A 15,456-nucleotide genomic window follows, 5' to 3' on the forward strand; every position below is an offset into this window, starting at 1 on the left:
GGTTCCTATATTTCTGCTATAGCAATAACGGAAAATCCACAAATGCTTTCTGGATATCTCTAGAAGCTAACCATGTCTTGGTCCCTTTGTCTGAGAGATAAATGGATGGGTGATCATTGTATAGATCTATTATGGCATTTCCTGGGTTTAAAAAAATCCTTTTTATTAATCTAAAACATTTGTTCCAATGACATTTGCTTTTACTTGACTCTAATGTGTGAAAAATGAAAGCAAAAGAATACAAGTCATTTTTTGAAAAAGTTTATTTTTTGCATAATTTCACTTGCACATCTACAATCTTGTCTGTGTGAAATAAAATGCACAGGAGTAGACTTTGTCTGAAGTGCCATTAATTTCCTCTGTCAATACAGAAAGGTAACTCTGATAGAACCTTTTTGTACAAAAACAACCCCTTCCCACAGTTCACTAGAATAGGCCCTGCCTTTTCTCATTCCTTTCACAAAAAACATGAACTTAAACCAATAAACTGCAGAACAAATGTCCAAGTACATTTAAAGAGATTGTTTTTTAATTCAAGGTATACAAGAATAAAAATTCTATTGGTTTTGTGGCTCCTTTAAAAAATGCTAGTTACCTTTATCAGAATCTAAAACAATCAGCTGTTCCCACGTTATGATGAGCCTTAATTTTGAGCAATAAATCTACACCTCAGCCTATTTTGAATTTGATTGTCCCTGCTTCCTTGGAACTCAGACAAGTACATATGACACCAATTGGTAACAACTCTAGTCATTTTGATTATTTCATCAACACTAGATACCTGTATGCTATAGTATTTTCCTCTTTTTTTAAGGAAAAAGGGAACACTCCTTTGGCTGTTAATAGTATAAGACAAAGAAAACTCTATTAGGAGCAATTTCAAACACCTACTGAAAATATTATATCCCTCTACCCAACCTCCCACCTTATATTTTCACAAACACTAAACTCATGCTCAGAGATTTTGGGGGGGAGTATTCACTGCGAAATGTCTGGCACTCAAGGAATTCACTTTTTCTATGCTATCATAATCTCAGCCTCAATGTAGGAAACCTTGGCTAAGAAGGAAGGTTTCTCAGTGGACTTAGAATCAGTGTGGAACCCAATTCATGATAGCATAGCCTCTCCAATGATATATAAAGAAGCTCCTGGCAGCAAAACAGAAATTCAGTGAAGTTCTATTGTTGGCATCAGAGTCTACCTCCAAGGAGAGCTGCCCTGTGACTTATCTGGGAACCTGCCCCTTTTATTCTTCTAAGTAGGGGAAAGGACAAAGGACAAGGAACTGGCTTATTGCTCCTGACGGAGGAACATGTATCATGGGAACTTACCCTTCCCGGTTTGTTCCTACCGTTTTGCCTATCTGGAAATGGACCAATCTAGAAACTCCAAACTTTCAGATAACTTCAAGCTAGCCATGTAACTAAAGAAAACTCAGTCCCCACATTTTTTCAGGAAAGTCAAATCTCAACCTGGTTCTACTGAATGAGTCCTGTTTAAAGGAAGAAGGGCAAAGACTAGTTAAGATTTTCATCCTTGGTTGTGAGTTCTTAAGAAGCTGTTAGTCTATGTGATATCCTATTAGGAAGAAATGCTAGGTCCTTATGGACTACATTTCTTTGTTAGCAGGGAAAGCTCTCCATTTCTGTTATCCTTTCTGACAAGAGGTTCTAAAATCCATATCCTGGGCATATAATTTTATAAAACTAGCAATCTTGTCTGTTAGCTCAGCTATAAGATACTTTCCATCTTATCAGAGTACCAGCCAGTTATTCTCAAACAAATCTGGAAGAGAAATGAGACTCTTTGAATTGCTTGCTAGCAAGTGTATATATGCTTAATACTAATAATATGTGGAATCTACAGATTTTCATTTTTTAAGTATAATAAATTCAGTTGAACTGAATCTAGGTAAGCAGTTTATGCTCACTTGAATATATTAGATTGTGGAGTTTTTGTCTGCTACAGTTAAATGCACTTAAATTAGATCCTAAAAATATTTTAATTTACATACAGAAAAATAATTTCTCAAGGACAATTCACATTTTTAAAGTACTTAAAGAACAAGTAAAATATAATGCCTACAGTATTTCCATTAGTTTTGTGCATTATTTAACAGTATAGACTCTTTTATATACTGATATATATACATCTAGTCACACATACATATCCCAATATACACACAGGTGAGTTTCCACAAGTTATCTAAATGCCATTGACTTTCATTCATTGTAGCAGAGGTGCAGAACACCTCTGGTTGACTGGAAACAGAATGAATGAAATAAATGCAGCAACCAGGAGCTCTGAAGTTTACACAAGAATTTTTTTTTAATCAAATTTCACCCATACACATTATTTATATAAATGCAGACTATACTAAATGAAGGCCAGTTGAGGTGATGACCAGCTTCTCTATCTACTAGGGAATGTTTCAAGGGCTGAGCTAGAACTGACACATGAGAGCAAATGCTACTCATATGTGCAATTTTCATAGTTTTCATTTGTATCAACAACCTTTCTTTGTATGTTTTTAAAAACATCTCTAAACATCAATAATATTCAAAAAACTATTATTGCCAGAATACCTATTTTTAAATGCTATGATTATGTAATAGGCATTTTGGGGGATTAAAAAATCAATATTTAAAACCATAAAAGTTGATGTTGCTAAAATACATAATTTCAGGCATTTGATTATATTGTCTTTCTGTGAAGGATTTAAGTAGGGGGGGAAAAAAGGAAGAAAGATATCTAGGTCTGGAGCTTGCAATTTTAATTAAGGTGAAGATGCCTCAATTGATTCACCCCATTACACAGACTTTAAGAACTTATGTTTTGGCCCTCTATCAGTATAAACCTTGGCAAGTATTCAAATATTGAATAAAATATGAGATGAGTTATTCTTCTACATATGTAATAGTTTGGCCAATTATTATAAAAGCAAACAGAATTTCAAAAACTACCAAATGAGTCAAAGGTGCAGCATGTTATTACAACTGGAAAGGCAACAACTATTACTCAAAATTCCTAAGATTATGAAGAGAGCTATCATGACTAGAGATTGATAAACTGGCTACAGATACAGTAGATTTTTTTTCCTGAGTTTGTAGCATACATGTAAAACAAGGGGCTTGGACTAGATAATTTTAAGGTCCCTCTCAGCTCTAAAACTGCATCATCTATTGATATCTCAAATGTTGTAGTATATAATCTCATTGACATGGGTATGCCTTCCAGTGATACAGCTCACAATCCATCCATGCCACTCTTGTCCATGTTCACCCAAAGGTCACTGAATGCAACTATCTAATAAAACTCAATCCAATTCATGATACTCTTCCTTAATTGGTCATGTAAAATATAAGTGGTTTGATCATCTGGGATCTGTTAGTCTCAAGCTCTCTAAGGTACTGCTTCCCATTCAGTCAGTAGGAGAGGACCTAAGCAATGACTTTAACACAAGTGCACTATTGGGTTGTAAGGACACCTCCATCTTGGGTCTAGGGGTGGTTACTGATGGGAGTTTATCCCATCACTGAGAAACAGAACCTGGCTTACTATACACAAAGACCATTTCTGATCCATCCACACAATTCTCCTTACTCTTCCCAATTCCACTGATAAATTGTCACTATACTTTCATGACATCATCTGGTGTAAACCCCTCATATACCTAGGAGTGTAGTGACCATATTTTCCTCACTCAAAACTGGGACGTATAGTATGACAAAATATATTACTTTTGCAAACCTCATTGAAATATCCTTTCTTTTCCTCCCATTGGTATTGTCCAGAAAATTCCTGGAGGTATTGTTGCTGCATCTAAAAGGCAGGAGAGGAGGCGGCTAGGTGGCGTAGTGGATAAAGCACCGGCCTTGGAGTAAGGAGTACCTGGGTTCAAATCCGGTCTCAGACACTTAATAATTACCTAGCTGTGTGGCCTTGGGCAAGCCACTTAACCCCATTTGCCTTGCAAAAACCTAAAAAAAAAAAATAAAATAAAATAAAAAAATAAAAGGCAGGAGAGGTCAAAAAGGGTGCATACACATACACACACACACACACACACACACACACACACACACACACACAGACCCATGAATTCAATGGATTTTCTTCATTCTACCAGTCTTTTTCACTAACATGCCTTAAGTTCCTACAGTAAAAGGCACAGAAAAATACTGAGCATCTGTTTTCTGGCTTAAGAGAGAAGGAAAAATCTAACTACAAAGGGATAACTCATGGAAGGGGCAGGGAGTTAGTGGTTGGGTCTACTCTGTTCTGGTTTGACTTCTTATCTGCAGAGCTGATCAAGGGAATACCTGGGGAAGTAGTTTTATACACCATTTCTGTGCCCAGAGATTTGGAGCTAAAAGTATCCTAAGTTCCTGCCATGAATGAAAAAAAAAAAGGAAGAAAGTTAAAGGATTCTTGTAGATATCAGTATGAGACAACATGTCATAGTAGAACAGCAGACTGGGATTCAGGATTCTTGTCCCAGTTTTATCACTGTCAGTTTAACTTCAGACAAGCCTATCTATGTCACTGGCTCTTGGTTTATACCTTTATGGAGTAGGTGTATGTGAAGCCTTGGAAATCAATGATAGGATTGACCAATTTATCTTTCCTAGGGCTACTACTCTGAACTCATTCTAAGAGTTGAAAGGTGTGAGCATTGAAGGCTCCTCCTATAATATTTACTTTCTTTTCCCCAAGGTAATGAAGTGAAATGAACCTTGAATTTGGAGTTGGAGATCCTGGCATTGAATTCCATCTCTCTCTCTCTCTCTCTCTCTCTCTCTCTCTCTCTCTCTCTCTCTCTTACTTCTTGACTGGGTGACATTAGGCCAATAGGGTCAAATTCGAATAGAATTGAAGGCTTTATAAGAATCCTGCAGGTGGTATATGGCTTTACTTTTGAAATGTGATATAATCTATATTTTATTGCATTTTTGCTATTTTGTCAAATATTTCCCAATTAGATTTTAATCTAGTTCAACTACACTCAGGAATACTATGGACCACGTATTTGACCCCTCTGTCTTAGGCAAGTCAAAGGAGGAAATGTTCCCATAGATGAAAAGGACAGAAAGACAGATGTGGGGGCGGCTAGGTGACGTAGTGGATAAAGCACCAGCCTTGGAGTCAGGAGTACCTGGGTTCAAATCCGGTCTCAGACACTTAATAATTACCTAGCTGTGTGGCCATTTAACCCTATTTGCCTTGCAAAAAAAAAAAAAAACAAACCTAAAACAGATGTAGAGATAGGTGAAATTAATGGGATGGGGAGAAGAGTAATTCATAGGAAGGTATCTTAAGAACACCTCAACACCACCATTTTAAACAACTAAATATTGATCAGAATTCCAAGCAGAAGTAATTCCCATTCCTATTACTGCACAGAGAGAAACCCTTGATTCAGGTTATTGGCAATTCTTAATAAATGTTGGACAGTCTAGATAAATAAACCACTTTCCAATGAGACTTTAATCACTTGAAGAACTTTTACTATGTACTTTGAGACATATATTCAAAATTTAAGTTCTCATGATAGCACCTTAATTATGCATTCAGTATGGCTTAACTGGCTTAAACTATAGTATATACCCCCATTATAATAAAATTTGTCCTAACATAAACCATGATATATATATATATATATACCTCAAAATGCATAGCCCAGAACATATGGTATAAAACAATGAGTTTAGGATGAGAATGACAATAGAATGTAGTCTCCTTGAAGAGGCATACTTGTATTTGAATGGAAAGTGCTTAGCATAGTGATTGCATATGGCAATCACTTAATTACTTAGTGACCAATCAAATGGGTGTTGTCTTGCTTTCTAAACTAGTTATTAAAAAATAGGGTTCTGTCATATTTTATAAAAGGTTGAATTGGGGATTGGAGTTAATGTTTAATTTTCACTAAGAAATGGTGGTGACATGGAGAATCAAATGTTAATCTGGATCACCTATGAACTTGAAAACAATTGTCTGCCAAGTGTTAAATATTATTTAGATAAGTAATTTTTACTATTATACACTATGAACATTGTTGTTCTGTGATTGTAACATAAAAGCCACAATTTTTCAGTGTTAGAAAATAAGTTTTTTATGTTGTCAAGATACTCTGTGTAGACTTTGCAGTCTCCCCCCCCCCCAAGGCAATGGGGTTGAGTGACTTGCCCAAGGTCATATATCTAGGCAATTATTAAGTATGAGGCTGCATTTGAACTCAAGTCCTCTGACTCCAGGGTCAGTGCTCTATCTACTGCACCACCTGGCTGCCCCTCTATGTTGGCTTTAAATGCTGGAAGATTATGTAGTTCTCAAAGGCTTTTCTTCAGGTTTTCTGTTTAACATTATTCATAGATTTATAAATGGAAGATCCTTTGAGATTATCTAACTCAACTCTCTATCATTTTATAGATAAAGATAATTGATGCTTTAGAACATTTAGCAAATAATACTGATTATGCTCCCCCCTCCAAGTCCCTCCCTATGTAGTGTTATTCAAGTAAATGGGGAGCTACCAAGATGAACACCCATAGAACAAGATAGAAAAATCTCAATGAATTCTGAACCAAGGACTATAGTGGCTGTGACAGCATTGGAGAGGGACATTCTTAAATTTCCCCTACCCTACAGAAAGAAGATGAAATTTCCCAAGAAATGAGAAATGAGGAAGTTGTGCTGGGAGGGAGGGCATAAGAGAGGATGTGAAGTCCTCTGGGAAAGAAGGAGAGGAGACAGATGTGCTGGGAAGCTGCCCAGTGTTGTTACTGCTCCTGCTGCTGCCACCCCAACCTAAGAGTAAAGGTTTGGGAAAGACTGTAGTGGAACTATGCGGAAGCCACATGAAGCATGATGCACAGTGGATGCAGCTGTTACAGTTCCCTGAGAACAAAACTATTGACTGTCCCTTACCTTGCACTGTGCCCATATTCCCATCCTTCATTAAGAGTGGCATTTTGCATGTGTTTTCAAAATAAACTGGTTATTTTATCTGTCAGTGTGTATATGTGTTAGTGTTGGTGTGTATGTGTGCATGTATATATAAACCTGGGAAGGATTAAAAAGAGATGAGAAGTCCAAGGTCAGGACAAAGAAAAAGAAGAGAGAGAGAGAGAGAGAGAGAGAGAGAGAACAAGAGGGAGAGAGGGAATTTCAGCTTGATTCCATCTGAATAGAAGATTTTATTGATTATATCTTCACAAAAGCAGAAGATAATAAATTAATCTTATAACATTCTGAATATAGGCTGAACCAGTAGTTATGCAGTAAAAGGTTTGATAAGTGGGCAGAAGTCAGGCCTGTGCTTAGAAGCAGTGCCTGAACAACTCTCCTTCCGATTTATTTTCTCTCTCAATATAAGTTCAAAGAATCCTGTCTTCCCTTTCTTTTTCATTAGTTCATATAGATGCTGAACCCTTAAGTGAGCAGATAGAAGGTGAGGTTTACAAGGAAAGGAAGATGTTGTGATCATATCATCAATTGTCTTTAGAAAATAAGATTGACTTAAATTTCCAAGAAATATAGTATATTAGAGGAAGAAATCAGAGAAATCATTTTATAGATGAGCAATTTGAGGCTTCTAAGTAACTTGCTCAAGGTAATATAGTTAGTTATATCCACATACCATATCATCAAGGTAAATCACCAACAGATATACAACTTTGTTATTTCTTGGTATAATTTTCTGCCAACTTCACACAAAGCCAAAGTCCACCAGTACATTTTCTTTGAGAAAAGTACAAAGCAAACTGTCCAGGAAATAATGAGAACTATATTCATTTCAGTCACATATCAACTCTTGCTCTCAAAGGAGGGTATTTCTAAGGGTATTTCATATGCCCTCATCCTTAAGCTAATTATTTCTAGAGGCTCTTAACTTGGAGTATGTAAAAATGTGGAGTTTTTAAAAATAATTTTGATGATTATAATTCACTATAATTAGTTTCCTTTGTAATATTTTGTATTTTATTAATTTAAAAACATCATGAGAAGTGATTCATGGGCTTCACAGATTGTCAAAGTAGGCCATAACACACATACACACACAAAGAAGTTAAAAACTCCTGTCCTAGAGCATCATGGATCCCACTAAATGAATTGCTATTTTTTCCAAACAGCTAATTAGAAAATCAGTGTGGAGTAGAGGGACTTGGAATCAGAAAGTCCATGGGTTCAAATTCTGATTTTCTGAGTCTCAGTTTCCTCACTTGAGAAAAGTGAGGAAAACAATACTTCTAAAACTTACATAGAAGTTTATTTTGCAACTCATTTAAATTTTAATCAGTTATTAACTATGAGCAGAAGGGGAAGAAAAGGATCATAACTTGTTTTTCTGCTCCTAGTCTATGGTAACTGAAATTCAGTAAATATTACGTCAGGTCTCCTATGTTACTTTAGCAAGTATGACCTCTAATAGAAGTAATGGTGAAGGAATGAAAAAAGGAAAAGAGACATAACAAATGGTCAGCTAATGGATTGAAGGATTTAGGGCTAGAAGAAAATTTAGAGAACAACTACTCCAGTACCTTCATTTCACAAATAAAGAAGTTAGGGTCCAGAGAAGGGAAACATGACTAGGTCATGTAGCTAGTACAGGGTCCAGCTGGGATTCAAACTCAAGTATTCCAACCCCCAAATCTACTAATTTTTCCACTTGCTATTTGGTGTCAGAAGGCTCCCAAGAAGTATAACGTGTTCTACTCTTCCCATCATGGCTAAAGGGAACTGGAGGTGACTGGGGTGGGGGGTGAGTGGCTGTTGGATACAGACCCGTTTCTGCCACCAATGTATATCCAATTTTCAGACAAAAAGGGTCAGTAGCTATTCAACATCCAGCTAGAATTATAAACTATTAGAGCTGGAAAGAGACCTCAAGAGGTGATATATTCCTTACTATTAATTCCTTCCTATTAAGGAAGCTGAGCCTCAGGATGGTGAAATGATTAATCAAAAGCCACAACCAAGACTGGAACCCGTATCTCTTTAATTTTCCCTATTCTTTTCTTGGGGAAGAAATTTATTCATCTCCCTTTGGAAAGTAACTATCAAGTATGCTGGGAAATACAAAAGAACTTACCTTAACTATCTTTCCCCCAACACTACAACCTACTCCACCTACCACTTTGAGGGACAAAGGGAAGAACTTGCCCATCCTAGCTATATTTATCCATCAGTGATTTCTGCAAAGCACCTTGTGTTAAAATATTATTATTATTATTATTATTATTATTATTTTGGCAAGGCAATAGGGTTAAGTGGCTTGCCCAAGGCCACACAGCTAGGTAATTATTAGTGTCTGAGGCCGGATTTGAACTCAGGTACCCCTGACTCCAGGGCTGGTGCTCTATCTACTGTGCCACCTAGCTGCCCCCTTGTGCTAAAATATATAGCAATAATAAACAGGATTCATTAGGCAAAAGACATGAGTGGGCATTTCAGGATCACGGTGTGCAAAGAGAGGAGATGGTAACTTTAGAAAGCTCCCTCTGTGAAAGCTGAAAGCTGTTTAGGTCACAGTGTCTGAGGGCTACAAAGTCATTTCTTTCCTTCATTGGGTGTTAGCTAAGATCTCCAACCCTATAACACCAAAAGAGCTGTAGACAGATGATCAAAAACTGTTGCTTTTTTTAAACTTTTCCTTAGCAAGGAAAAAGTCCAACCCTTCTAAAGCAATCTGTTCTGGATCAAGCCAAATGTCCCCACTTGAACACCCAAGGCTATAATCATTTCAATCTACCACAATCAGATGCCCATAATAAAGTGCTAGTGTCTGCTATAAAGCCCATTTTGTGACCCCTAGAAGCTGGTGAAGAAAGAAAGGGTCACCTGGAGGTCAGTTAAGTGAAAACAACTTAAAAATTGTTAGAATTTCTTAGAGGAAACAGACACACACACATACACACACACAAACACACACAAATCCTATAAACCACAAGTTCATACATTCTTACTATATATATATTTTAAAAAAAGACCAAATCAGGGGGAGTTGTTCACATTATCTCTTTTGGAAGTCCTGTTACCCTATATATTTATTCCTTCCCTTTACTAGATAAAAAAAAAATTAAAAATCAACCCATATCTTCAGCTTCCAATGCCATTTGTCATATGCCCCTTGATAAAAACCATTTCCTTTGCAATCTGGAGAGAGTCCCTCCATCCGAGACAGTTAAAAGTCTTTCTTACAAATTTCTAATCCAATCTAATCTCAAAGATGAGTGCCAGACTGAAAGGCAGATACTTCTTTTAAAAAAATGAGTTTTATAGTTCACTAAAATACTAATGTGAGATTATGGCCTCAATGGGATAGTTAGGTGGCATAGTGGATAGATATTATGGCCTCAAAATATATATTTTTAGGTAAAGAAACACTGTTGCTAAATTACGTTGCAAACCAGTAACATCTTCTCTACCAAGGACGACTGTGCCAATGAAGCTACCATGAATGCCATGCTGAGGGTGAGAGGAGCAAGCTAACCACAAGACAGTTCTTTTAAATTTACAATTTGTAAGAACAAAGGACCTTTGGTACTAAAAGTTTTAGAAACTAGCTGTAGACCAGCTTTCTCCTTCATCTACGGGCCTCCTTCCTGCCCCAACATCCCACAACAGGCTTTTTCTAATCCAAACAGTCTTTAACTCCAAGAGGAGGCCAGGCAGGTACCCTACTCAAAACCAGCAAATAGCATTTCTAAGATCCCTGAAGCAAGAACTGTTTGACATGCCCAGGGTTAAAGATATCATGCTAGTCTTGGCTTTCTCTAGGGTGAGTCCCAGAACTCTTAATTTTTCAACCTTAGGATACAGGATAATGTTATTGAGATGGAGAGTTTTTTTCCTGCTCCTTTTCTTCTTGTTCCCCCATCCCCTCTAATCACAAGGAGTTTTCTTCAACAATGAAATCACCCTTCACAAAACCAGTTTTTTAAAATAAAATTGGTACTATTCCACCAGGGTAATAAGGAGAGCTTTTTAATGATAAAGATCTTGTGCATCTTTGCTGCTCTTTGACAAGGGTCAAATCTACTGTGGGGCCATGGGAGCTAGATACTGGACCCATATCCTGAGGGCTCCCCAAGTAACTTCCTGAACCAGGAAGAATACTTGACCTTGATTAATTCCTTGATTGACTTACCCAACCTGACCTGATTCAGAGAGGCTTTGAGGTTGGATGGGCCTGGAAATATACAAGAAATACCCTCAACTGTCTAGAACATAGGGTAGAAAACTGATAAAGATAACAGAGGAAATGGTTTTTCAAGAAACATTTGGGAAAAAGGCATTTGAAGCTGGATGTGGGTTTGCTGTTCTTCCTCCTGGGACCACTAATGTGGTTAAGGACTAAGTTTATTATCATGTTCTGCAACACAGTTCTTGTGGTGAAGGTGAAGACAAAGATCTCATGTAAAACCTTTGTTGTTTTTTTGGTACATAGTACCAAAAATCATAACATAGGGAATGAAGAGAGGTAGAATGAAACTCCATTCCTTCCACCTCTCAGAATACAGAACCCTTTCTGCCCTGACAGAGGAGGAAAGAAAGTTTTGTTTTTTGGGTTTTTTTAAAAGACCTTAAATATAGTAATGAAAAAAAATCTAACACTTGTGGTTCTGAGAGGTGCAGACTAATCTAATGGGAATGTTTAGGAATTGTAGCACTTCAATGCAACCATGCTTATTCTTGATGGTCTATATAAAAAAACAACCAACCAACCAAAAGTTTTAAATTTATTCAATTTGACAAAACATTATTATGCACCTATTGTATACTGGGCACTTTATTAGGTGCTGGTGATATAAAGACAAAAATAAGAACAAAACCGTTGTTAAACTGAAAGCAAGTTCATCCCAAAGTTAAAAAAAGATGTGGATTTCCTAAATTGAGGAAAAAATGGTGATTTGTGAACAACAGCCCTATGGTTTTCATCTAAATTTACTCTTAATAACTGAGTCATTCACCCATGTCACTCACCATCCACAGTGTAGGTAGAAAAAAACAAAAAACAAAAACCACTACAAATATGAGCGGGAAAGAAGAAAATAGATAACCTGAAGATGTGTTTTATCTCAAAGAAAATGAGAATAAAAGAGAAAACTGAGGAGTTGGAAAGGGAACTTTAGAATTTCCCCTAATCACCTACATTTACCTATAAATCTATCACTTATAAAAAGAACAAGGCCAGGAGATGCTCTCCACAGGTGAGTGCGGACAAACTCTTAACATTGTTCTTATCCATCTAGAAAATATAGTCAGGCAGCTTATACAGGTACACACTACCAATAATAGCAATATCTAGACTCTGAGTAACATTAAGCATCCAGAGATACTTACAATAGATGCTTGATGGGGGAAAAAAAAAACTTTTTTTTTTCATTTTATTATGATTCTACTACTGGAATCTGCAGTGGGTGATTCAGCATGTCCAAAAGGGACACAAGATTCTTTTCCTGGAAACATAACAACATTCAACATTTAGCTCATTTAAGATAATGGGACAAAACAGGGACAAAAAGAAGTGTTAAACACAGCAGCAGGTCAAAGCCACTCCACATGAATATTTTTAATGATGCTTTGTCCTATCACAAAACCATGGACTTCAGGAATTTTAGGTTTAATAAAATGTAGTAATATAGAAGTAGGATCATAAATCTCAAACTGGTATGAATGTCATGGACCATCTATACCAAACCCCTCAATTTGACCAGATGAGGAAACTGAGGCCCAGGGAAGTTGAGTGACTTGACCAAGGTCACACAGGTAGCAGGTGTCAGAGGTGAAATTTGAGCCAGGTCCTCTGATAAGTACAAAAGCATGAGTTTCATAAGTCTATTTGTAGATTTGATTTCAAACAAATCCTCAACTACATTGAAAAATATAAACTAAAGATACTTTAAACTATGCTTTCATCTGTAAGTGATCAACATAGGCATGCCTGTAAGTAAAGTGTGTCTAGCCTAGCTCATTGAATGTTTCTAACTAAAGATTGTATCTCAGGTTCAAAAAATACTTATGTCTCTTGTTTCTGATACAAAATTCTACACTAGCTTTAATAAATAAATAATAAAATGTTTCTTAAAAGTATGAAATGTAAACTTTGTTGTTCTTCCAACATAGTACAATTTTTTTAATTGCTTGAAACACAATAGTGCCCTTAACAGGAAATCACACTACAATGTACAGAGTCTACACCATATTGTACCTACCACTTAAAAAGATTTCTCCATGGTCCTAATGTACATCTAGAGGACCCATATCAGAAAGAACACCACTGAATATAGGAAAGAGACAAGTCACTACCAGAGAGAACATGCAAGAACCATACAGCCTACAGAGATCAGGGTTTACACAAACTCTACTAACCAACATGCAAACAAAAACAGCCCACCTCTTTCAACTAGCAGACCAAGTTACTGCCTAAACACCAATTTCTGGCATTTAAGCAAGGGAGCAGAGAACTCAACAGAATAATTCTTTAGCTTCACAACATAGCCCTCAGGTATTTATTCTTCACTCTGGGAAAAAGTCACCTTCCATCATTGGGAGTTGGGTCTCTATAACCAAGGGCAGGATAGAGAATCTCTATGGATCTGCTTTCCTCTCAACATGTGGAACAGGTATGTCTGTGATTCCTCTCACCCAAGAACAGGATGGGTTTTCTCTACTTTGTTCTACTCCATTCTTTTTCTTTGGTCATGTTTCCTTTTCAGACTTTAGGAAAGATGCTTGGCAATCAACACATGTTTCTTGGTAAGGACACCAAAAACAACTACTCCAATGTTTCATCACATTCAAGGTCAGACACATTCAAACACAAAACAGGCTTATGACTGGTCATCAGGAGATTGCCCTTGTCATGAAATAAATGCTACAATATCTCTGGGTCAGTTTAGGTCTTTTTCCAGCTCTGCTGGCCATTACAGTACAATCAGTGTTTCACACAAGCAGGGTTTTTTCAACAAACCAACTACAGTAACTGGGAGTGATTTTGTTAAATTGATAGTGAGACTTACTGAAAGACCACTTTCAAAACCTGCTAAGAATCTCTCTCCCCTATCACTTGGGAGCTGAATGATTTATTTTTAACCATTAATTACTGTTACGTCTATTCCCCTCAAACCACAGTATTAAGGAAACAACAGTTGGATTCTTCAGCTTAGCCAGTTCTTAAAGGACCATTTCTGTGGCACGTTCAGAAGACCATCTATGTCTGATCCTATGTCAGCATTCCATATGAGAACTGTGCAGACCTTATCCTGAAGGGATGGAGATCTCATGCCCCTAAAATGTATCCACCCACAGTTTGTCTCTAAATTAGCAATAAGGGACCAAAATCATTGTCAAAGAGCCTATGTAGGGGCTATAAGGAGGCAGACATCAGAAGAGTTACATAGTCTTCAAAAATAGAGATGCTGCACTATTGAATCAACTCTACAGTAAAGAGAATGTGTATAGCCAACCACAGGACAGGGCAGACTTTTGAACAGGAATCAGTTTTGACTTTAGCAATAGGATTTCAGAAAACCTAGAAACTAGAGTGAAAACCGACATGTGAAAATACAGATTTGCCTCACAGATTTGGAGTGGTCATTTCGGGAAGGATTGTCCAAAGGTGATCTTGGGAGATCAAGGAGCCCCCTCACCCCTAATTTAACCTCATTACTTTATAGATGAATGAATAGCAGTGGCTACTTAGAAAAATTATACCAAATTCCAGATAATTTCTGCAGGGCTCAGGTGCCAGAATGAGAAGTGTATGCTGGGGGTTCGGCCCCACTATGGTTCATCAAAGAGCTGCAGATCAAGTCGGACAACAATCTCTCCTGTTGGAACTTCATGTAGAAGAAGGCATTTGGTAACTGGCCCCTTTGAACCCTGATCTTTCTTGATGTCTGACACACGGATTTCTGTCCGACCCAAAAAATCTAAAATGAAAAAAGCAAAAAAAAAGTGAGAGAACTTATTACTATTTTCCAACATCAATATGTGACCCCCCCAAAACAATCTCCCTAATTTTATTTTCCTTAACACTTTAGAATTTTGATAAGCTTTATTTTGTATCCTTCCTGGTGCAATAGAGAAAACTTCAGACTAGGAGTGAGGGGTCCTGAATTCTAATCCTTCTACTATGTGGAAACTATGTGATCTTAACTGAGTCACTTAACTTCTCCATGTCTTAATTTCCTCATTCATAAAATAAATGTGAATAACAATTCACAAAATAAAATGGTATATATCACTGATCCTCTTTGCTTCCCAGAGTCACTGAAAGTATATGAGATAATAAGTGATTTGAAGGTGGTTTAAAAGTGAGAAAGTCTATTCAATGGAATGAACATTTCATAATTTCATAAGGTCTAATAAGTGCTAAGTACTGTGCTAGATGATTTAAGAATATAAATATAAATATAAAATATATATTTTATAAAAATATATAAATTA

The 15,456-nt window shown here is 36.8% G+C and overlaps 1 protein-coding gene across 7 annotated transcripts in view; it reads right to left on the bottom strand.

Moving 5' to 3' along the window:
* Positions 1-249: 249 nt before the first annotated feature.
* Positions 250-15,456, bottom strand: part of ITSN1 (intersectin 1) — a 322,258-nt gene continuing 307,051 nt past the window's right edge. For 5 of the 7 annotated variants that reach the window (XM_074214060.1, XM_074214059.1, XM_074214061.1 and 2 more), the window contains one exon: positions 252-14,939. In XM_074214060.1, the coding sequence (XP_074070161.1) occupies positions 14,791-14,939 (149 nt within the window). In that variant the 3' untranslated portion in view covers positions 252-14,790. Of the gene's footprint in view, positions 14,940-15,456 lie in introns of all 7 variants that reach the window. The other 2 variants (XM_074214064.1, XM_074214063.1) reach the window with 2 other exon arrangements.

This window comes from Macrotis lagotis, chromosome 1 (assembly GCF_037893015.1).
Source record: "Macrotis lagotis isolate mMagLag1 chromosome 1, bilby.v1.9.chrom.fasta, whole genome shotgun sequence".
Lineage (NCBI taxonomy): Eukaryota > Metazoa > Chordata > Mammalia > Peramelemorphia > Peramelidae > Macrotis > Macrotis lagotis.